The sequence below is a fragment of the Monodelphis domestica genome, chromosome 3, assembly GCF_027887165.1.
Source record: "Monodelphis domestica isolate mMonDom1 chromosome 3, mMonDom1.pri, whole genome shotgun sequence".
Taxonomy (NCBI): Eukaryota; Metazoa; Chordata; class Mammalia; order Didelphimorphia; family Didelphidae; genus Monodelphis; species Monodelphis domestica.
The window spans coordinates 73,145,481-73,171,081 of NC_077229.1; the positions used below are offsets into that span (position 1 = coordinate 73,145,481).

General features: G+C 43.2%; 1 protein-coding gene across 1 annotated transcript in view; it reads right to left on the minus strand.

The window, feature by feature from the left end:
- Nucleotides 1–709: 709 nt before the first annotated feature.
- Nucleotides 710–25,601, minus strand: part of IQCN (IQ motif containing N) — a 69,283-nt gene continuing 44,391 nt past the window's right edge. Inside the window, exon 3 of the mRNA XM_007489232.3 lies at nt 710–8,119. Within this exon, the coding sequence (XP_007489294.2) occupies nt 812–8,119 (7,308 nt within the window). The 3' untranslated portion in view covers nt 710–811. The remainder of the gene's footprint in view (nt 8,120–25,601) is intronic.

Consider the following 25,601-nt stretch of genomic DNA (forward strand, 5'->3'; position numbering starts at 1 on the left):
AAACAGCCAACCAACACAACCATTTGTCACCTCTGGCCTGGACAGTCAACAAAACAATAAGCCGAGCTCTGATGTGTAGTGCTTCCAGATCTCCAAGGTGTCATTGCTGAGAGCCAAAGAGCCTCTCGAGTACAGGCCCGCTCCTATCTTGTCTCCTATTTTATCTACTCCTGCTATAAGAGGGTTTCGCTGAGGGGGAAGGAGAGAGATAAATCCACTCCCTCTCCTTGCTTCTCTTAGGGAAGGCTAATTTCCTCAGAGTCCTCTCTTTTACCAACTGCCAAATATTCCCAAGGTGGCAGGAATCAATATTGGGCTGCTGTCACAGTCTTCTCCCAGCTTGCCATCCAGCCCTGGGATCTTCCCTTAAATTCCTGGCACACTAACTCATCACAGAGGGAGGGAAAGTCTCCCCATCTCCACCACCTTCATGCAGCTGGATCGTAGTCTCTTCAGCATGTGCCTCTCTGGAGTGGATAGGATGCCTCCCATATGACCCTGGTGACCTGCTCTCACATGGTTCCCCCAAAGCAGTATTGTCTTTTGATTTTAAGTGCTCACTTTCAGAGGGATCCTTAATGGAAAAAAACATTTTTAAACCCTTCCCCTCAGTCTTAGAATCAATACTGGGTGCTCTAGTCTTTCAGCGACCCTTTTCTTTCTTCCCACTCACCCAGCCCAGACGTGATAGTGTAGACGGACCAGGATGAAGGCATTGGAAGGCTTTATTAGGTCACCCCAAAAAGGACTCATCCACCAGAGCCACCTCTGTCCACCCCCCACCCCAAGGGAATCTTCGTGGATTGGCATTCTAGGCTAAGGTAGGACCCAGGATCATGGTTTCCTCAATGAGATTGCTGCGAGTGTGGTGGCCCCTCCAGGCAGCTTGTAGTCTTGTGGCTGCCATCTGCTGTTTCTCTAGGTCCTGCCGAACCTTGTGGCCCCTCCAGAGAGCTTGGATCAACAAGACTGCCTCCTGGCGAGTGAGTGGATGGTCAGTCTTCAAGTTGGGCAGACTGTCATCACCCTGACCCAGACCATGGAGCATCCTCGTTTCGAACGTACGCTGGCATATGTGGCAGGTCCGGAAGCTGGACTGCGTGAGCAGCGCCAGACAGATGGGCACATTCTCTTCTCTCCCCTGGAGTTTCCGGCAGAGGACACAGGACCCTGGTTGACAGGACCGGAAGCAGTGGTGGGGTGGGATCTGCTGGTCCGAGCTCAGCTGCTCTGTCCATGGGAAGGCCCCAGACATCAGCCTTTGACGAGTATGATGGCTTCTCCAGGTGGCCTGGATCTTGGTGGCTGCTTCTGTGAGGTGGGCCAGAGCCTTTCGATTCTGCAGGCCCCTCCACCCGGCCTGGATGCGGGTGGCTGCCTCATTCTGTATTTTCAGAACCTTGCGTTCTAGATGGCCCCTGAAGGCGGCTTGGATCTCAGCGGCTGCCCGATGTTGTGCTTCTCTTATTTCTGCTAGCACATTCCTGCTGTCCTGTGGTGAGTTAGGGATGCCTTCGTTTGGATTTAAATTCATGCTTGACTGACTATTGTCAGATCTCTGCTGCTTAGTATATGGATTCAATATCTTTTGGGTCATGAGCCCCCAAAGCCCATTTGGGATAGCCTTCCTGGCCCCAGATTCCTGATTTACAATTGGTAGCGCTCTACTGGTTTGTTGGATGCTTGGGGCCACTGGGCTGGCTGCGCGTTGTGAAGTCGCACGTGGGTTTACTTCGCTGATGACGCGTCTATCACGGATCAGGGTCACATTTGGGGGCATTCCACTAGTCAAAGACCCTTGGAGCACCCTATTTTCTGGGGATCTCTGATATATACTTGGTGTTACCCCACTGGCCACAGATTCTTGATTCTGAGGTACTCTTGCTACTCCACTGGCCACAGATCCCCGATTGATACTTTGGACCATGCTGGTGGCCCTGGATCCCTGATGCTTTCTTGGGGTTCCTTTACTGGCTATGTGTCCTTGAGTCACACTTGGGACCGTTCTACTGGCCTTGGGTTCATGGGGCTTGACTGGGGCTACCCCATTCCCTGCAGATGCCTGATGTGTACTAGGGGCTATGTCCCTGGTCCTAGATCTCCACCCTGTTTTAGTTGGGGCTACCCCAGTCTTCTGGAATCCTCGATGTGCATTTGGGATCAACTTACTGGCCATGGATTTTTGATGTACATTTGGGGCAATCTTCTTGACCCCTGATCCCCTGTTCACACATGGGGCCTCTTCCCTAGGCATAGATTCCTGCTGTCCACTTGAGGTCATTTCACTGGCCACAGATTCTTGACCTGCACATGGGGTTATCTTACTAGTCTCGGGTGCTAAACTTACACTTGGAGCTTCCTCACTGGTCATAGAACCCCAATTCAGAATTTGAACTGGACCACTTGGCGTGGTTCTCTGATATACACTTGGAGATACCCCACTGAGCATGGACCCCTGATTTACATTTGGGGTCACCTTACTGATCCTGGATGTCAAATTTGATTTGGGGGCCACCCCACTGCTCATGGATTTCTCATGTATACTTGGGGTTGTTCCAATGGGCTCCAAATCCCAACTTACATTCTGGGTTACAGCATTGGCTTTGGATTCTTGAGGTACATTTGGAGTCCCTCTAATCCTGGATTCCTGATGGACTCTTATGGGCACTCCAACTTTGGAACCTTGATATGCACTTGGGGTCACCCCACTGACCACAGGTCTCTGGTGTACATTAGGGGTCACTCCACTGGCAACAGGTTTCTTATTAATATTCTGTGTTGTCCTTTTGGATATAGATCTCTGTTGTACAGTTTGGACCACTCTAGGGACTGGTTGATGTATGTTTGAGGCCACATCCTGATTTACATGGGGCACAATCGTTGTGGCTTCAGTCCCCTGGATCACACTAGAGTCCTCTCTATTAGGCATAGCTTTATAGAATTTGCTGTCTGTTAATTTCCGATGTGTCCCTTGGGACTCTGGTTTGGATACAGGTCTTTGATTCACGTTCGGGGTCACCCCATCAGTCAGAGATCCTTGTTTCATACTTAGAGTCACGCCACTGGGCACAAATCCCTGATTCATTCTGGGGTCCTCCCCACTGGGAACACATTCCCGGAATAGATGTGGAACCACCTGACTGACTGCTAATCGCCAACGCATTGCTGGGGTCAGTGGTTTGTCTCTAAGTCTTTGACACACAGCTAGGGACACTTTACCAATTACATACCCCTGATGCGTATTTGGAATGGCTTCATCGACCACCGATGCCTGAGCAACACTTGAAACTTCCCCAGAATTCCCATATCCCCAGAATTTACCTGGGGCCACCTCACTGACTAGAGAGTTGTAAGATCCACTTGGGGTTGCCCCAGTGACTCCAAACTCCTGAATCACATCTGGGACCATCCTGTTGACCTCGGATCCCCGAGCAACACTTGGAAGTACCCCAATGACCAAGGACCCTTGTTGTATATTCGGCTCTATCTCATTGACCATAGAGTGGTGTTGTACCCTTGGGGCCACCTTACTAACCGTGGACACACAATGCACACTTGGGACTTCCTCATTGAATATGGATCCCAGGTATATATTTGGGGCTTCTTCAGTGTCTATAGTTCCCCTGTGTTCATTTGGAGCTTGCTCGCTGATCTCAGATCCCCAGTGCACATTAGATATTACCTCATTGTCTTCAGGTCGCCATTGCACTTTTGGAGTTATCTCACCTGCCCCAACTACCTGACTGTGTATGACGCCCTCCCTACCCACTGGTCTCCTATGTGAACTTGGCACTACCTCCTGGGACAGATTTGGGCCCACCTTATAGCTCATGAACTTCTGGGCTGCATGAGGTAGATTTGGGGCGATCTCGTTGGTCAAAGAATGCTGATTTGGGCTTGGGGTCACTGCACCGACTCCAGATCCATGATTGCCCCTAATCATGGACTGTTGGTATATATATGGCTCTAACTTGTCCTTAAACACCTGTTGTCTACTTGAGATTAATCCACTGGCTAAGGGCCGTCGGCTTAAACTAGGAGTCAACTCACTGGTCGTGGATACCAGGTGTCGATTTGACTCCATTCTGCTGGCCGTAGGTGCTTGGTTTAGACACGGCCCCACCTTCCTGGCCACAGATGTCTCCGATAGACCTGAGCCCACCCCACAGGGCATTGATGTCTCAGGTAGACTCTGAACTACCCCGCTGGTCATAGATACCTGGTGTAGACTGGGCTCCACTCCAAAACCTGGAGACATGGACCCTTGCTGTAGGTTCTTAGTGTCTATACTGCTTCCCAGTTGTTCACTTGGGTTTGCGTTGTCTGAAGCATGTGCCTCCAAGTGCGCTTGTAGAGACTCAGCGCTGGGTCTCAAAGCATGGTGCAAAATTGAACTAGTAACTTGAGACACCTGGTGGAAGTCTGGGGCTTGTACTCTAGGGATCGCTGCTGGGGAGAAACTCAAGACTGACTCATTGGCCAGCTTTGAATGTCCCTTAGTGGTCATGGAGCTCTGGGATAGACTTCTGGCTGATCTATCAGAAGTTAAATTTTGTTGTGAACTCAGAATCCCAATTTCCATGGCTGTTCGGGAGGGACTCTGGTCTACCATATTGGTCCCACATACCTGGTATGGGTTCGGGGCCACATCCCTGATTTTAGATGCCTGGTGAAGGCTTGGGGATGCTCTACTGTTTACTGAGGCTGCATATAGACCTGGAGCCAGTTCACTAGCCACAGACCCTTGTTGTTGTAGGGTTGGGGTCACTCCATAAGCTACAGATGTCTGATGTTGCCTTGGGGTTAGGCCACCGATCAAAGACTCCTGGGAGACCCCAGACATCTGGTACATATTTGGAGATATAGCAGTGGTCCCAGGTCTGTGACAGAGATTTGAGGGCATACCAGTGCTTACAGATACATTGGAGGAATTTGGGGTCACTCCACTAGCTATCAGGGCCTGGTTTAGACTTGGGCCAACCCTATTTTCCCTAGATCTCTGGGAGATGCTTCCGACCAGCCCATTGGCCTCAGGTAGCTCCGAGACCATCTCACTGGCTATAGATCCCTGGCATAAATTGGGATCAATTTCACTGACTCCAGAATCCTGGAATAGTCTTGGTCTCGCCCTACTGGCTTCTGAGGCTGGATATTGACTGTGAGCCATTCCCCTGGCTACAGATGGCTGCTGTAAGCTCATGGTCATCTCACTGGCCACAGATGACTGGTGTAGGCCTGGGGTGATCTCATTAGCCCCAGGTTCCTGGAGCAAATTTGGTATCCCTCCACTGGCCATGGATGGCTCGTCCACAGTAGAGACCACTTCAGAGCCCAGAGGGTCCTGCAACAGACTTCGGACAAGCTCAGTGGCCACAGACTCCTGAGGAAGATTTGGGACCATTCCACTGGCCATCGACCCCCAAGGCAGAATCGAACTCAATCCACTGGACATGAACAATTGGTGAAGGTTTGCTGTTGCTCCTGCATTGGCCTCAGAATTCTGATGAAGGCTGGAGGCTACTCCCCTGATCGGGTTTCCCCAGGGTAGACCCAAGGGCACGCCACTGTCTCTGTTCCCTGGGGCCAGACTCGGTGCTTCCCTCCCTGCTACAGGCCCCTCTGAATGGTTTAGATTCACATTACTATCACCAGTCTCTGCAGGTAGAGATGTCTCTTGAGAGTTTTTCTGCCAAGGATGCTCCCTCGGAGTGACAACTCTGGATGGACTGGGATTTCCTGACAGGATGGTATTCTTTGCCTCTCCAACATCTACCTGAGTTGCGGCTCCCACTTCTTTTAGGGGGGTGCTTGAAGCAGCTCCGATATCAAAAGATTTTGCCATGGCTGCCAATACCCCCTGGGATAAAACCTGACTGAGGACAGTTCTTAGCTCCCCCTGTGTCAGGGCCTGGTTGAGGGCAGCCCTCTCTTCTTTGGTTAGGACTTTGTCTAAGGCTTCCCTAAGTTTCCCTTGGGACATGGCTTTGGCTACCTCTGCACGCAGTTCCCCCCGGGACAGGGCCCTTGTAAGGCTGGTCCCCAGAGCCCCATGAGACAAGGCTTTAATAAGCACTGGTCCCAGCATCCCTTGGGGGAAAGTTTTGACCATGCTAGGGCCCAGCATTTCTTGGGACAAGGCATTGGTTACAGCTGTTCTCACCTCTCCCTGAGACAGAGCCTTGGACAGCACAGACCCCAGCTGTTGCTGAGAGTTCGTCTTCTTTTCCACCTGTGACCCTCCCACCCTATTTTCTTCTTTTGCCATCTCTGGAGCTTCCACCATCCCTCCCTGCTCTTGAAGGGCCTGATATCTGGTCAGATCCATGTCTCTCCAAGATACATATTTGGATAAATATGGCCTTGTGTGTGCCTGCAATGGCACCTCAGTCCCTGTGGTCCTTAGTGGGACTTGGGATGGGACTCGAGTCTCCGGATATGGCTGAAATGGACCTTGGATCACCTCATTCTTCAAATCACTCTGAGATGGGACTTGGGTTGCCTTGACCTCCAAGTATTCATGAGATGGGACCTGGGTTGCCTTGACCTCCAGATGTGCTTGACAAGATGCCTTGGTCATTCTAGCTGAGCAATGTTTCTGGAAAGAGAACTTGCTTATTTTAATTATGGGACTTGCCAAGGATGGTGTCTTGGTCTCTCTGACTGTGGAATGTCCCTGGTAAGAGAGTTTACTCTCCTTACATGGGGCAGATGGCCGAGGAGGGGCTTTGGTCCCTCCAATCACCAGACGGAATTGGGGTGAGCCCTTGGTCCCTCCAGCTAGTGTATATCCCTTGGATGAGATTTTGACTGTTCCAGCCTTGGGAAGTGCCTGGGGTGGAGCTTTGGTTCCTCCATCTGTCAGATGTAGCTGGGATAAGTTCTTGGTTGTTCTATATACATCATGTTCTTGGGTTAGGACCTTGGTTGCTACAGATGCCAGATATTCCTTGGGTGAGACTTTGGTCGATCCAACCGTGGGGCGTGCCTGAGGTGGGGCCTTGCTCACTGTATGTTCTTTGGCTGAGACTTTGGTCAATCCAGCTGTGGGGAGTGCCTGAGGTGGGACCTTGGTCCCTCTAGCCACCTGATGTTCCTTGGTTGAGACCTTGGTCATTGTAGCTACAGGGTATGCCAGGGGCGGGGCTGCCTTAGCTGAGAACTGTGTCTGGGATGAGTTCTTGCCTACCCTATCTATCAGATTGGCCTGAAATGGGACCTTGGTTATTCCAGTTATGACAAGGGTCTTGGCTGACCCAACTGTGGGTTGTTCCTGAAACAGAGCCTTGGCCTCCTCCAATGGAGGATCCATCTGAGAAGACATGGGGTATGTTTCGGGTGGGACCTGGCTCTCTCCATCACTGAAATATCTATGAGACTTAAGTGCGCCATATTTAGCCTCTGGCTGATTCTGGGACTGTAGCCAGTATTCCTTGGCTTCTAGAAATGACTGGGAAGGTTTCTCAATGGCTGGAATGTCTTCCTCCTGGAAGGAGACTTGTGTCCATCTGTCCGTTTTACTTTGGGGAGGATAGAACTCAGGGCTACAGATCTCTAATTTTGACTGATGGAGATGTGCCATTGGTCTCCAAAGCTGCGCATGGTCCTTATTAGTCTTGGGCTTTGTCTCAGAATATGGTATGTCCTGTAACTGAGAATTCTCCTTCAAGGCCTGGAATTGCTCCAGGTTCTTTGCCATATGTCCCAAGGCCTGAGAAGACTGCGGATCTTGGTGGACACTGAACCCTGGGCAGACTCCGTGATTGACCTCAACATCATTGCTTACCATGGATTCCAGGCCCAACTTCTGTCGAATGTGGTGGCCCCGCCAGGCAGACTGGATGACGGTGGCTGCTTTAGTCAGCATCATATCCATCTCATCTACCAGCACGTTATGAAAAGGCCTATCTGAGGAGTTATATCCAAGCACATGGGCCTGGAGGTAGTGGGTGGGGATCTGATTGTAAGTGTTCTCATTCAGCAGCTGAACCTGGACAGTTTGAACCTTTTGGGACACCAGTGAGGGGTTAGGAGGGGAAGAGCCTCGGCTGCAGGTTAGCCCTTGCGTCTTGTTTTGCTTTGGTTCCTTTATATTCTTGGTAAAATGGGAAGTCAGCCTTGCCTAAAAGAATGTGTAGTAATATTCATATTAATGTCAAACATTTATATATAGCATCTTAGATTTACAGAATACTTTATATACATTATCTCATTTCAGCCTGATGACTTGGGAGATTAGTTCAATAAGTATTGCATCCATTTTTTGGATGAGCTAACTGAAGCTGAGAGAAACGGTGAATTATCTATTCTCACACAGCTTTTAAAAAAAATCCTTCCTTTCCACCTTAGAATCAATATTATGTATTGGTTCCAAGGAGGAGAGGTAAGAGCTAGGCAATGAGGGTCAAGTGACTTGCCTAGGGTCACACAGCTAGGAAGTGTCTGAGGCCAGATTTGAACCCAGGACCTCCTGTCTCTGGGCCTGGCTCTCAATCCACTGAGCCACTCAGCTGCCCCCTCTATATCCCATTTTAGAATCAATATTGTGTATTAGTTCCAAAACAGAGAAGTGGTAATGGCTAGGCAATGGGATTAAGTAAGTGACTTTCCCAGGATCACATAGCTAGGAAGTATCTGAGACAAGATTTGAACCCAGGATCTCCCATCTCTGGGTCTGGCTTTCAATCCATGGAGCCATTCTCTCCTTGTTCTTCTCCCACCTATCTGACTGCTTCTCAGTCCCTTTCTCTGGATCTCCTCCAGATTGTGCTGTCCAACCCTAGGTGTCCATCAGGGTTCCATCCTGGGCCCTGTCCCCTTCTCCCACTATTCAACTTCCCTTGGTGATCACATCGGCCCCCATGGATTTAATTATCTTCTCTATGTGGATTATTCTTGAATCCACCTTTCCTGCCCCCATTTCTACTAATCTCTAATCTACTAATCTGCTTTTCAGACATCTCAACTGGATGTCCAAAAGACATCTGAAATACAATATGTCCAAAATGAATCCATTACTTTGCCTCCAAACCCACCTCCTTCCTTTTACAACTATCCTCCTAGGACCTCTGGCTCCCAGAACCCAAATGTTAATTTTGACTCTCATTCTCTCCCAGACTCCCCCATATCCAAGGTGCTACCAACGCCTGATGATTTCACCTTTGTAGCATCTCTTGAATATATGCCCCTTTCTCCTTGGACACAGCGGCCCATCTAGTACAGGTCTTCACCACCCTACATCTGGACTGCTGCACTGGGCTACTAATGGGTCTGATCACCTCCATCTCTCCTCCATTCAGCCTCCAAAGTAAATTTTCCCAAGGCACAAGTCTGACCATTGTGAAAGAGAATTCTTTACTCTATTGTCTATCCTGAATTAAGTACCTCACTAGATTGTGAAGACAGGATTAACTCTCCTTTTTCTACCTTTTGATTGAATCAACACAAGCTTGAACTAAGTGGAGGAGCTTGCAAACCACTTAGTGAATTTGCACCCTACTTGGTACTAGGTGAGAAGCCAGCAAGATGCTTGGAGAGCCCCACCCATTTTTTTAACTCAAACAGTTGGAAACTTGTGAATTCTTTTAAGAGTTCACACCATCAGAAATTGTGAACCCTTTTGATGAGTATTCACCCCTCCAGAAAGTGGGAACTGGTTCCCACAAACACTGCCCCTTGGGCAGTGCTAGACAATTTGGAAGCTGTGGTTGGCCCCTGTGAAGAGGGGGAGGAGACAAGAAGCCACTATAAAAGGCCCTGAATTTCTGAGGCAAAAAGGAAGTCGACCCCAAGAAGGAATTCAACTTAAGGAAGAAGGTTGGCTCAAGGGAAATAGTTGACATCAGCAGTCATCTTCAGCTTGAGTCATTGTCTTGACCTGCCTGTTGGAGGGAACTTGGGTGAGTGGATAGCTGGCTTTCCCTTCTTGTCTTCTGGAGAGAGTTTAATTCCAGTTGAAGGTTAATAAGTCCTGGCTGAGCCAAGCACTGGAACAATATTTAGTTAGATAGGTTAATGTCTTCTCTACCCTTTTGTTTTTCTCTACTTTTACTCTTTTCCCCTCATTTATAAATAAAATCTATTAAAGGTCACTTCAAATTTGAACAATAATTCTTTGAATCATATATTTTAGTTAAACCCCTAATTTTAACCCTTACACCATATCACCCCCAACTCAATAACCTTCAGGCCTCAAATACAAAATTCTATTTAGCATTCAAAACCCATGAAAATTTAACTGCTGCTCCCCCATCCCCAACCCACATGCACCTTTCCAGTCTTTTTTTTCTTAAAAAACCCTTCCCTTCCATCTTAGAATCAATACTGGATATTGGTTCCAGGGCAGAAGAGAGGTAAGGGCTAGGCAATGGGGGTTAAGTGACTTGCCCAGGGTTATACAGCTAGTAAGTGTCTGAAGTGATTTGGACTCAGGTTCTCCTGTCTCTAGGCTTGGCCCTCCATCCATGAGCCACCTAGCTGCCTCCCTTTCCAGTTTTTTTGCACCTTCTTTCTCATCATGTATTCTCTGATCCAGTGACACTGGCCTCCTGGCTGTTCCATGACCAATATACTCCATCTATTGAATCAGGGCCTTTTCTCTGACTGACCCACATGCCTAGAATTCTTTCTCTTCTCATCTCCATGTCCTGGCTTCCTGAAACTAAAACCCTATCTTTTATGCATACATAAAGCCCTTCTCAACCCCCCTCAATTCTTTGGCTTTCTCTCTGGTTAAATATCTCCTATTCATCCTATTTACTACATCTTTTTTTGTTTTGCCATTTTCTTTTTCCTTTTTAAAACCCTTACCTTCCTTCTTAGAATCAACATTGTGTATTGGTTCTAAGGCAGAAGAGTGGTAAGGGCTAGGCAATGGGGGTTGAGTGACTTTCCCAGAGTCACATAGCTAGGAAGTGTCTGAGGCCAGATTTGAGCCCAGGACCTCCCATCTCTGGGCTGGCTCGCCATTTTAAATGGATTAAGGCAGATAGAGGTTTGGTAACTAGCTCAGGGCCACACAACTGGTAAGCATCTGAGGCTGGATTTGAACTCAGGTCTTCCTGACTCCAAGCCCACAACTGTATTTGCTGCCCCTACATTACATCTTTTTTGGTTAGGAAATAGGTATCATGGTCTCATTGGAATGTAAGGCCAACCTCACTGGTAGCCAATGAATTAATCAAGTGTTTACTGTGGGTCAGGCACCATGCCAAGTGCTGGGGATACAAAGAGGACAAAAAAACCATGGTTCCTGCCTTCATATTCTAATGGGGAAGACAACAAGTAAACAGCTTTGTACACATAAGATCTGTTCAGAAGATATGAAAGGTAATCTCAGAGGGATGGAACTAGCAGTGGGACTGGGGTGGGGGTGGGGTGACAGGAAGGGTTGGATTTGAGTTGAGTCTTGAAGGAAGTCAGGGAATTCAGGAGGTAGAAAGAGAACATTCTAGGCACTGGGGACAGTCTGTGGAAAGACATTGCATTGAGAGATGTAGAGTAATGTGGGAGAAATGGCAATAGGAAGCAAAAACTTTAATGGTCCAACAGAGGAATTTCTGTTTGGTCCTACATGTCCCAGAGAGCCATTGGAGTGTAGGGAGTAGAGGAATGATGCTGTGTGATTGGACTTTCTCCTTGAGGAGATCACTTTGGCAGATGAATAGAGAGGATGGACCTGAATGGGAAGAGACTTGAGTCAGGGAGGTTTACCAGCAGGCTTGTGCAATAGTCTAAGCCTAAGGTGGTGAGGGTCTGCATCAGGGTAGTGGCAGCATCAGAAGAGGAACATGAGGAAGAATTTCAGCACCTTATTGAGGCTTTGAGCTTGGGTGACCTGGAGGATAGGGCTGCCTTAGACAATTACAGGGAAGTGTGGAAAAAATAAGTGTGAACGTGGAGAGGAGAAGAGAATGAATTCTGGTTTATATATGATGCCTAGGGGATGCCTAGTCTGAGACATCTCAAAAGTGACTTGAGAGATATCAGGGCTGGAGCTATCACTATCTCTCAGTATCTCCACATCTCTCTCTGTAATATATAGCTCTCTCTCATATCTCTGTAGAAATATGTAGATATCTATATCTCTAGCACATATATCTCTCAAATGTCTGTACACATATGCATTATATACTCATATACATGCTGGAGAGATATAGTTCTGTATACACATTGCATATGTAGATATGTATACACATACATATATAGCTTTTAAACTTCCAAAGTAAAAAATATCTATATATCTCCAATGATAGTGTTTCTCATATATAAAATATACCACAAGTTATATAACTTTATATAATATATTAAAATAATATATAATATAGCAAATATAACATATGAGTAGTATATAACATATTCCATATGTAACACATGTTATATAAAACATATTTTAGAATGCTGGAAGCCATCAAAGACCACACTGTTTGACATGGTCACACAAGGAAACAGGGGACTGCAAAGCAGCCCCAGGAGGGATGGAAACACCCACTCAAACCCCACCAAGTGACTTTCCTTATTAACATCCCCTTATTATTGGAATTGGTATGGTTATTATTCTTACTTATCTCCAGGAAAAATAGATGAGAGCAACATTCTTGCAGGGTTAATACAGATGCCCCACTCTCTCCCCCTAGGATATGACCAAGAGATCCCCCTTACAAAATTAAGCCTAAGGATTCTTATATACCCACTTAGATAGGATCCTCTTTTCTAGGCATAAAAACTTCTGGCACATCTGCCATGTTGATTCTACCCTCTGACCCTGCACTTAGCAACAATGTTTTATTGACTATCTCCTTAGGTTTCATGTCTGTTGTTAGTTTCTATGGAAACATGTATGTTGAGAATGAAATTGTGTGCCAAGTAGATGTGTGATCATGAGGGTATAAAATAAATGTAAGCCTCAGTCAAGATGAAACAGTTTACCCTGTGAAACCTGTGCTGCAGATTGAATATGAAAGCTGTCTCCCATTTATCATTATTTTGCCTAAGTCATCACACCCAGTCAGGATGAACCCTCAACTTTGCAGTCTGCAGGTCAGCTTGTGAAATGAGATATCAAACATATGTGTAAATATAAACATATAAACATGTGTCCATATTTTGAGAGAGGTTATTTGTGTGGTATGTGTGTGTGTTATGTACTTGGGGAACATATAAGACATGTAACAGTCCACACTCAATAGTGGGGCTCCCAGAAAAACTACTCCATGTTTAAGGTCCTCAAAAACATGACTTGTAACCCTCTCACTAGTCACTAAGACCCCACTTTTACAAGTAGCCAGAGGACCCATTTAGTTCAAAGCAAAGTAAAATTGTAAAATAATATAGAAAGGTAAGTGGCAATAGAAAATGTGGGATATCTTCTCCCACAAACATCTACATCATCAAAAAGAGGAGGAAATATACCTAAGACATGCATGTAGAGGGACACATATACACATATACACACAGGGAACATATGTAAGAACAGCTCATTCCTTTGGTGATGTCATGTCCCTTTTTTCTCTCTAGTCTACCCTCTTGGGAATGCCACCCTCTGAGGGGACTATATCTGGGCATTGTATCATCTCTTTGCTGTTTGCTCTCTACTAGCTGTCACAGCCTTATTGATGCTCTCCATCTCTTACTGGCCTGGACTTTTCTGCTTTCTTCTAGGCTGGTTTTGAGGTCACTGATTGATATTATTCCTTGTTGCTGCCTTCTGGGCTTCATTCCCTTAGACAATCTGTTCTAGTGTACCAGAAGTAGGACTTCAAAAGTATCTTCCTGATAACAGTTGGATGATAGCTCTTTAGTCATAGTTAGAAGATCAAAGGCACCCAACCAAGCTAACAAAAACCAGACAGAGTTCTGGCTAAGATTCAGTTTTTCCTTTATCCAACATTAAGTTCAGAGCCCTTTGTCACATCATAGGCATTTAATAAATGTTCTTGAAATTAAATTGTATTTGATTCAGACAACTATCTGACTTAAGGTTAGAATTTCCCCCCAATACCCACTGGCTTAGTGTGCAAATTGATATGGGCCAGAGCAAAAGATAAATGAAGAAGACAAGGTCATTATTCTCTACTCAACTGAGTCCTAGTATTGTCATTTTTAGGCATATCTGCTGATCTGCTGGAAGGGGGAAAAAAAAACCCTCTTCCTCCAGCTTTGGTGTATTTTGGCCAATGGGAAATAACAGATTCCCTACAGATACTGCTCCTTAAGTCTGTATAAAGATTTCCTGAAAGCTGGTGCCTCATGCTTTCTTTCTGCGATGACTTGCCTGAGTTCTTATGCTTCTGGTTTCTGTCTGCCTGCCTGACTCCCTCCACTGCTGACCCTCCACCTGCCTAGACACCATATTCCTAGTTCTCCCAGGCATTCCTCCTATATCTTGTACGACTCTTCAAGATCCCAACGTTAATATTTTAATGCAGTTATTCTTATGTTACCAAAATAAAGTACCCCCAAATCTACAATGGCTTCCTGTTTCCCAAAAGATCACAGAAAATGTTCTATAGGTTAAACCTAAGAATACTGAAAACCATAGAAAAGCCCTTGGCACACAGAATGTCAGAGCTGGGAGGGCCCTTAAAATAAGGAATGACAGAGCTGGGAGCAACTTTAGAATACACATTATTGACATTTGTATAACCCAGTGGAAATGCTTATTGGATACAAGAGGAGGGAGGAGACAGGGGAGGGAAAATGAAATATGTAAACATAGAAAAATATTTTAAAAATAAAAAATTCAAAATAAAAATTTAAAAAAAGACAAAGGAGATCTCAATGTGTTCGAAGGCTGCAAGGAAGTATCCAATAAATAGCGACTGAAGATTAAGAAAAAATACACATTATCAGAGCAGGGAGGGCTCTTTGAATTCAGAATGTCAGAGAAAAAAAGACCTAAGAGATTTTTTTCATAAACTATTGTAGAGGTTTTTGCCAGCCACTTACACATTTGAATTTGAAAATTTTGAAACAAAGAATTAAGATAGATGATAGTGACTTAAAGCAGTTCTTCTACCTAGAGGTTTTTATTCCTGTGCCTTCCCCCTTCTATTCTCAAAACCCTCCCCAACAACTTCAGGAAGAAAAAACCTCAGTTCCAGCAAGCCCTTAACAAGCTGTCAAAGGGGGAAACCCCATAAATAGTTTTTTTAAAAAACCTAATCTTTGGTCTAAGATTTGATTTTCCAAAGGATGTGGGTCTTGGAATAAATACTGTCTATAGAAGACAAGCCTATCAAAGGCAAGGTTCTGGGAATTAACAGAACTTTCTTATAGGGGAGGAAAAACCCAACAGATAAGGGTTTATTCCTCTTCTGATTACTGAGTAGGAGAGGGCCTCTAGCTTAATCCTCCAGGCTTAAAGCTAAACCAGGTATATTGAAGGTGTATAATTGAAAATCTGTTACCCTAAAAAAACAACTACATATCCCAAGAGCCCACTGACTTCCTGTCATTACATACTTCCTGTAGACAGAGGATAAAGGGAGTGGGCATTGAGGCTTTTCCTCTCTTTGGGCATGATGTAGCATCAGCAGTGATGGTGATAAGTGGGGATTTTGAAAATGGCTAACCAGCCATGGACCTGTGGTTTTTATTTTGTATCCTTTTTATTCCTTGATTCCTGATGATCATTTAATAAATCTCCTTAAAATATAATATTTTTACTATTAAGATATAATTTAAAATTTTACAAAGGCCACTCTTCCTCCTTGGGGAAAGGGGTGGTACCATAATTAAGAATACCAAAAGGTGGCACCATAACTAAAGGAAGAAGCTGGTTGTAAAGAAGCTTGACAACATGGTACCCACTGAAGCTGTATCTGGGAAAGAGTAACCATAACCACATTGTCCCAGAAATAATCATCCAGCAGCCATCTTATGAAACCATCATGTATTAGTGACACCCACTAAAGATGTACGCTATGATCATATCATTTGTAAATCCTTAGTAGTAGAAAAAAAAGTAAATACTTAGAAGAACCTGAGCACTACATGAGGCCAACTGGGAGCAGCCCCCTAAAGAATAGCATGGTGATGTCCCCCAACATTTTGAGCTCTATTAAATTAGTCTTGAATCAGTTCTCCATCTGTCAGTCTCAATCATATATTCTTCACTTGTATGCTCATCAGGTTTTTACCCTGGCTATACATGGTCCCTATATGTGGGCCTTTCCATAAATGTTCCTTAGATGTAAACCATTTTTGATTGATGTGTTTATTTGTGGGGCTGTGTGCCCAAGGTTTATAAGGAAAATATTCTATTGCAATTTGGTTGTTTAATCATTTTAGTTGTCTGATTCTTTGTGACCCCATTTGGGGTTTTCTTGGCAGAGATACTGGAGTGGTTTGCCATTTCTTTCTCCAGTTCATTTTACAGATGAGGAAACTGAGACAAACAGGGCTAAGTGACTCACCCAGGGTCACACAGCTAGTAAGTGTCTGAGGTCAGATTTGAACTCATGAAAAAGAGCGATCCTGACTCCGAGCACAATGTTCAATATACTGTGCCACGTGACTGCTTTTCTATTTTTTAATTCAAATATATTTTATTTTTCCATTACATGTAATGACAATTTTCAGTATAGGTTTTCTGAAATTACAACATCCAGATGGTCTCCCGAGCTGCCTTTCTATGACTATTTTATTGTTACACTATTTCATGAAATGTCTTTGGTTTGAACAAATTTGTCCTTAGTAGACTCATAAAAGTAAACACATTGGGGCAGCTAGGTAGCACAGTAGATGTAGCATCAGGACTAGAGTGGGTGGGCCAGGGTTCAAATCTGACCTCAGACACTTCCTAACTATACAACCCTGGGCAAGTCACTTAACCCCAATAGCCCTAGACCTTGTCACTCTTCTGTTTTAGAATCAATTCTAAGACAAAATGTAAGGATTTTTTTTTAAAGTAAATATCTTGTTGAGGGCTCATGAACTAGGGCTCTGGTGTAGGGAGCCAACAGACCCCCCACTGGCTGACAAGGTCACAGTTTGGGAGCCAGGAACTGCAAGGCAGCCCCCTGAGAACAAAGCCCCCCACTGACCCCCTTCTGTGACTTCTCTCTCTCTCCAATTTTCCCTACTAATAGACTTGTTATGCTTATTATTCTCTCCCCAACACAGGAGAAGTAATATGAGAGCAAATGCTTATAGGATCAATATATATATATATATATATATATGTCCCACTTTAATCCCCCTAGATTATTGCCCCCAGAAGATTGCATTTACAGAATTAAAGTCCAAAGATAGCCCATCACCCCGCCTTTCTCTAACTCAAGCACAGATACGCTCCAAGGCCCTACAGCAAACACTGGCCAAATGCTTGAGCACTATAATAAATCTTTCCTTACAGTTATCACACTCCAATGAATTTGTTGATGAACAGAAACCAGGCAATACAAGAAAATAGAACTTGTAAATTGAGGAAAACCCCAAATCTGGTCTATTATTAAATTGCCCTCTAACCTTGTCCCTAGCTATGAAATGTTTTGTTACCCATATCCTAAGTAATTGTGATTGACTGTGAAAGCTGACCAAAAGTAACAATGATTCTCCTAGGTCAGGGAGAACTAACCTCTAGATCACCCTGTTTATGTCATTCATCTATAGTAACAATGTTGCATTGACTATCTCCTTAGGTTACATGTCTTGTTGTTAAGTTCCATGGAAATATTTATGTAGAAAATTGTGTGCCAAAGAAGTATGTAATCACAGGCCTATATAATAAATGAACCTCCGTGCTATGGCAGAACACTGTGTGACACCTATGCATGTGGGCCTGAACACACAGTGTCTCTCATAATTTGACTGGATCATCACATCTAGACAGAAGGAGCCCTCATCCTCAGGGAGACCGCTGGACTCCCTGAGCTCCCAACGTTTGGGGATGTTAAAGGGATTTTCTTAATCTCTCCCTCTGTCTCTTTGGGAGGCTAGAGAGCAGGGTTTTCAGGTAGATCAGAGCTTATAGAGTCAATGAGCCAGATTTGAAGATTCAATGACCAGGGAGACTGGGACTGAGACGAGGAAGTAACCAGGCCCTTGGAAAGGAGGTTAGAGAGGAGAGTTGGTCAGTGAGGAGATAAGGAAGCAACCACTGACAGTTGGAGGTCTTTTGCCTCTGGGATCTCTAGAGAACAGGAAGTCTGTCTTTGAGGCAAGGGGCTACTGGCAGTCAGCTGCTGACAGTTGGGCTGCTATAGAAAACTGATTGAAGGAGTGAGTGGTGACTGTCTATTATTTTAGGTATTTAGGTAGTTAGTGAATAATTTCTAGATGGACTAGAATAGAACAGGCCTGGTGTGCCAGGTAGAAGAACTTGTCCTGAGAAGACAGTTAGTTTTAGGAAATTTTAAGAAGTATTAGGACTTTTATGTATATTTATAGGGTATATGATTAATAATCTCTGTCCTCTTTCCTATTTTTCCATCTGTACTTCTTCCTTAAATTAAACAAAGTTTCTGTTAAACTGCTCCCTCACTTCATCAAACTCCTTAATTTAACCCTTACAATATTTGGTGAGCCAGTTAGAAGTTTGATTAGCCTGTTAATCTTCTGTTCCTCACTTTTTACTATACTATCCCTTCTTTTCAAGATTACATAGGCAAAAAGTAGAAGTGCAGGAAATTTTTATAGGAAATTCAATATGGTGCTAGAAATTATGGCACACATAGTGAAGAAGAAGGTTCCAGCCTATCTCAAACAACTCCTGCTTCCTGAGAGCATTGATGAGCTGGCACAGCTTTCAGTTTCTGATTTTTTCAGGCTATTATCATTTTTGTGAGTATTTTTTCTAATAGTATTACTACAAATATGCCAAATTTACCAAATAATTTACCTAGTTCTCTCTAAGAAGAATAAGAAATAATGGAAAGATAGATTAATCAAGATTTGAATTGCATACCTTGAAGATTGAATCTTTCAAATTATTTCTCAACTTACTGAAACTACCTCTCACTCTAATCAATCTATCTCTCCTATTGTTCCTATTTCCTTCACCAACTCCATGGCAGCTCAAGCAAAAACCCAAGAGAAAGAAATAAGAAACAATTAAGATACAATTCTATTCCCTTTAAGAGAAGTACCAACCTTTAATTCTCAATAAGAGTTAGTTACCATCAGGCATCAAAAACCATTTACCCCTCAGGATATTGAAAGATTTAAGCAGAGCACCTCTTATTTTGAGGATGATCCCAAAGCTGTTAACAAAAGGCTGGAAAGCATATATCCATGATGGCGACCTATGACATGTATGTCAGCACTGACAAACTAGCCATTTTCTATGACACAAGGTTGCATTTGGGTTCAGTGCACCTCGGGGCCTGGGAGCTGCCCAGGATGCCTCGAGCCTGGAGCCTCAAGCCTGGAGCCGTGGCCATTGCCATGCCCAGGCCTGACCCAGGGGGACAGCTGCTCCACACACTGGCCACGGGGGCAAGGGGTGAGCGGTGGGCAGCATGCCAGGTGGTTGGGGCATGTAGGGCTCCCACAGGGACAGGGAGGAGGAGTGCTTGTGCAGAAGGAGCATTCTGGGGCAGTCAGGCTGGCGGGCAGCAGCTGCTGTTCTCACAGTGTCCCCAGGCCAGCCAGCTGTGGAGGGGAGGGGCAGGGAGGGGTTGGGCCTGTGGAAGACTGGGCGGGGCTCCAGCCCACATGCAAAGGAGGAGTGCCTGGAACCGATTACCAGACACTTTTAGTACCCTGAAAAATATAGCAATGGCTTTACTCACAAATTTTCCCTCTACATACTTTAGTGAGACCTTATTCTTAGCATTAAATAATATCAAAATCAACAAAAGAAACAGATTGACAGATGGAGTTAGTATCACTTGCTTGGGCTTGAAGTGTTCAAAATACCAACCTTCAATTGAAGATTTAGCCAATGAAATTCAGCAACAAAAAAGTCACTAATAGGTAGATTAGTAAAATAATTCCCCCTCCCCCTCACTTATCTTAGTTCACAGCACCCCACACAAGTTAAATAATATCAAGACCAACAAAAGCAACCAACTGACAGATGAACAAAGTAGTCACTAAACAGGTAAGCTAAATAATTAGTTTTTGGTTTATTAAATAGTTATATATTACAATTATACATTTTTATTATTTAAACTGTAAATATCATGAAATTATGGGGTTTTTTTCTCAAAGTGACACAGCACCTGAGTTATGCTCAGTTTTTTGGCAAATTTTGACACCCCAAGCTCAAAAGGTTGTTCATCACTGGCATTTATCAACAATTTGATCCAACCTGTATTGATTTTGAACATTTGCTAGAGGAGTTGTTAACGAAAAGGGAGAAAGATAAGCTTATCTCACTTGCTAATAAGGCTTGAGGAAGGGGAGAAGTTCACTGGCCACTACAAGATCCTAAGTGGGATTTTAACAATGAAGCTGATTATACTACATTGTGTCAGGCTAGGGAGTCAGTACTCAAAGACATGAGGGCATGTTATGACAGATCAGGTAGCTGGACAAAGTTTGACAAACTCAGACAAGAGATGGGTGAAAATCCTTCCCAGTTCATGGACAGATTTATAGAACTGGGAGGAATATATATAGACCTAGATTTGACAGAGAAAGGGATGTTAGACAATTGAGAAGGCAGTTTGTGAAAAATTGTTGCAGGGTGGTCAAGAATGATTTCAAAACCAGCTGTCCTAACTGGCCGAATATGGGCCTTGATGAATTAAGGAGAGAGGCAGTATATGTGTATAGTGGGCATGAAAAGAAAGATGAAGGTGATAGTGATTTAGTGGAGGCATTAAGAAAGGTGATAAAAGTATTAAAGGGAAAACTTGAAAAAAGAGATACAAATTGTGGGGTAGCTACGTCCCCTTTGTGAGAATCTACAAACCAAAGACCAATATGTTACTTATGCAGAAAAATGGGACACTAACTGTTAAATTGCAGAAGCTGGACTCAACTATTCAATAATTTTAGAAATAATGGAAACTAGGAACAACAACTATTCTAGAAATAATAATAACAACAAAACAATTATAGAAATAACAATACTTAAATTAGCTATTACAGAACTAACAATACTTAAATCAGCTATTACAGAAATTATGATAATAATAGAACCAATAATCAAAATGAGGCAAATGACATGTTACAATATATCTGAAATGGTGCTTGTCCACGCAATAGCCAAAATGTAAATTCTCTTCAATGAGAGGCATCTCAGAGAGGTGCACATGGACCTTTATGAAGGTCTGAGGGGGGAAGAAAGCACTCTGGAATCAAAGATTGAAACATTTGATTTTCCAGACACCAACATAATTACACCAGTCACCTCAATCCATTCTCCCCTGAATAGCAATGAACCACATGTGACATCAAAAGTAGGAAATACATTATATGATTGTCTTCTAGACACTGGGGCATCAAGAACTGTGCTTATGAATACACCTGATTCTAATTGTAATTCTATTGGCTCTATCAATGTTGTCAGGGTATCAGGAGTATCACTGAAAGTCCCAAAGCTTTCACCACAAATGGTATCTGTGGGACCTTTATCCATGGAACATTTGTTCCTTTTAATGCCTAACTCATTTATAAATTTATTGGGGAGAGATCTTTTGTGTAGATTAAGAACCAAAATAATATGCACTCAGGATAGTGATATTACATTAGAACTACCTGAGGAATCTCTAAATTCATTCCCTGCACTCTTTCTAGATAGTCAGGAGGTGGATTAAGTTCCCACCTTTGAAATACTGAGAGATATACCTGAATTTCTCTGGGCTACATCTTCTTATGATATAGGCCTACTTAAATAAACTATTCTGGTTCAAATTAGAACAAAAGGTGGCCCACCTCCTTTCATTCCTCAGTATTCATTATCAAAAGAGGCAATCAAGGGAATTACTCCAGTGATAAATTCTTTAATTGAATAGAAAATAATAATCCAATGCAAATCAGAACATAATACAACTATCTTGCCTATTAAAAATGAAATTAGATGAAAATGGAAAGCCTGTTTATAAATTTGTTCAAGATTTAAGCTCTGCTAATAATCATGTGATCAAAAGACACCCTGTTGTTCCAAGTCCATCCACCATTATTTCCTCTATTCCTAGCACTGCTAAATATTTCATGCTGGCAGCCATCAGGCCATGATGTCTTGGCAAGGTCACGTGTGGTGGCTAAGAGGTCACAGAGTGGTCCCTTGACATGATTGTTATCCCCACCCTAACCTCAGAATGAATAATATAAGAGCAAAATACCTGTACTCTAATTCCCCAAAACATCACCAAAAGATCAGGCCTTCAAACCCAATCCCAAAAGACTACCATGAGTTTTTTACTTAGGTACATAATTCCAAGTAAAACCATAGCCACAAGCCAAGCCCAGAACTTTCCCATTCACAGAAACTTATTTTCCTGAAGCCAGCATACAAATAAATCATAAAGACCCATACAAAATGTGCAGGTACACCAAGATTCACCATGCCTCAGTGACTTGATTTCACTAACCAGAAACTCCCTGCTGACTCTGAAAAATGATCAGCCTGATAATTAATCTGAATTGCGTTCCCCATACTCCTCTAATCCCCGAGGATTAGCACTGTGATTGTTGAATTGTCTTTAAGAGTTTCTGATTGACTATTTCTTTTTATTAAAGTAATAAGTAAATTTCCTTGATTGTAAGCTCAAGCTCCTCACAGGGTAATGAGAAAATCAAGCCACCTGTAATGAAATAATTTCTCTTAAGCAAGACCTTTATTCATCCTGTCAAAATCTGTAATCATAATACAAGAATATAAGATGTTAATGAAGTGATTTGTTAAAAGTTAATGTATCACTTCCAATTATCTCTATTTGGACATGTGTGTTAGGTAATGTTTCTGTGTGCCAAGAAAATGGGTATAAAATAAAAGATCATGTCTGGGGATGGAGAAGCAGCTACCAGATGCAAAGCACACCCATGGCTGAATGATATACACAGCTGTCTTCCATTTGTTATTTTCTTGACTGACCATTCACCACCTGCTGGAAACCCCTGGAGCCATGAATGAGGCTGAACCCTGCTTGTGACATTGTCACACTAGTAGATTTGTATTCCTCCTTTTTTCCAATACTCATCCATGAAGATTCCCAAAACATATTTGCATTTGTCTGGAAAAGTTCACAATACATGTGGTGTTGTCTGCCTCAAAGTTATGTAGAAAATCCAACTTTATTTTCCCAAATTTTGACACAATATTTGGAAAATATCGAGTTTAAGGAGAGCTGTTTAATACACTTTGAGGATGATTTGCTCTTTGCCTCACCAAATGCCATAGCATGCCAAAAAGATAGCAAGCATCTCCTGTTGTAATTATATAAGAAAGGACACAAGATCTCAAAGGCAAAGGTTCAGTGGTGTCTCCCAAAAGTAGAGTATTTAGGATTTGTTTTAGCCAATGGTGCCCACTTCATTTCCCCTAAGCATATTGAAGATATCCAAAAATTGAGTGCCCTATCCACTAAGAGCCAGTTGAGAGCAATTCTGGGAACAACAGGATTTTGCAGGCAATGGATTCCTTGCTATGGGGAAATCGCCAAACAAAAGATATAGTCACTGAACCACTTTGGTTGGAGGCAGAACACCTAGAAGCACTTACTAAATTAAAACAGGCTATCCTGTCTGCCCTTGCTCTAGGCATCCCAGATTACAACCCATTTACTCTACATGTATATGAACAGAGAAGAATAGCTTCAGGTGTTTTAATCCAAGCTTTAGGACCTGTTCAATGTCCAATTGCATATTATTCAGCTCAATTAGACCCAATAGCTCCAGGAGCACCATCATGTCTTAGAGGCATAGGTGCAAAGACTTTGCTAGTAACAAAATCTACGGATTTAGTATTGGGATGCCCTTTAGCAATAATGTGTCCTCATGAAGTTGAAGCATTGTTGCTAAGGCATAGAACACAGACATTCTCTATCCAAAGACTTACAAGATATGAAATAACTTTATTAGACAATGAAAACATCACTTTAAAATGCTGTACAACACTCAACCCAGCCACCTTGCTTCCAGATTTACCAGTCACAGGAGAACCATTGCATAGTTGTGAATCTTTAGTATCCATGGCAGTAAAACCTTGTGATGATCTTCCGGACACTCCTTTGGAAAATTCAGATCTAATTTTGTTTATGGATGGTTCTTCCTTTATGAGGGATGGTATATGTTACTCTGGAGCAGCTGTAGTCATAGAATTTGCCACTCTGTGGTCAGCTTCACTACCAGCAAATATAAGTGCTCCAGGCACAGAATTAATAGATTTGAAACATGGCTGTGTAATTGTAAGAGACAAGAAAGCAACAATCTACACTGACTCAAGATATGCCTTCAGAATATGACATGCTGTTGGTATGCTTTGGCTTCAAAGGGGACTTTTAACATCAATTGGCAAAAGTATCACAAATGCTAAAATCACCAATCAATGAGGTTCTTTCTGCTCTCCAACTACCTGAAACCCTGGCTGTTGTACATTGCTCTGCCCATACAGGTGGAACTGACCCTATCTCTAGAGGAAAACACAGGGGAAGATGCTGCCACAAAACTCACTGCTATAGAAGGCCCTGAATTAATCTTAAATTTGGCGACTCTCAATGACTCAGATTTATCCCTTTACTATAATGAAAAAGAAATTTAAAAATGAAAATAAAAATTTAAGGCAAAACATATTAATGGAGTATGGGTGACATCTGAAGGAAACTCCATATTCCCTAGAACTTTTTATCATCAAATCTTTCAATCCATCCATTAAAATGGTCATTTTAGAACCCAAGACATTGCAGATTCTGTGAAAAATATATAGCTAGCCCCTGGAATAGCTAACATTGCCTCTAAAGTGTGTGCAACCTGTCCTACCTGTCAAGGATATAACCAGAATGTCTTTTGCAAAAAAAGCTTTTGGTGGGCATTCTTTGACTTACACATCTTTTGAACATCTGCAAATATATTTCATTATAATTCCAAAGGCTGAACATTACAAATTTTGCTTATTCATAGTAAATCAGTTAACCAGATGGTCAGAAGTATTTCCAACCACTAGAGCAACAGAGTGTCATTTGTTGCTAAAGTGCTTTTAAGAGAAGTCATACCTTATTTTGGCCTGCTGGCACAGATTGATTCAGACAGAGGGACTCATTTTACTGATTGAGTTTTATCACAAACTTACTCATGTGTAGGGATTACTCTCAAAGTTTCATGTACCATACCATCCTCAGAGTGCAGGGCAAGTTGAAAGAATGAACAGAGAACTTAAAACCATGATTGGAAAATTATGAACTGTGACTCATTTGAAATGGCCTGAAGTTCTCCCTCTAGAGCTATTCTAGCCAATAGGTAAGTGTATAATTTATATTATATTATATAATTTCTGTTTAGAAATGAATATGCTTTTATAGGATTATAAAAAACATTAAAATAACGGAATGATAGGTAAATGATAAAGTGTTACAAAGTGTTATAAGTGTTGCTCCTTAACCCTTAGAGGGAGGATTCAGGCCTGGGATAGCTTGTCTTGGGTTTTGGGGTGACCTATGTGCATGCTGGGAACTGACTTGAGGTGCCATACCATTGTTATAATCTCTAAATAGAAT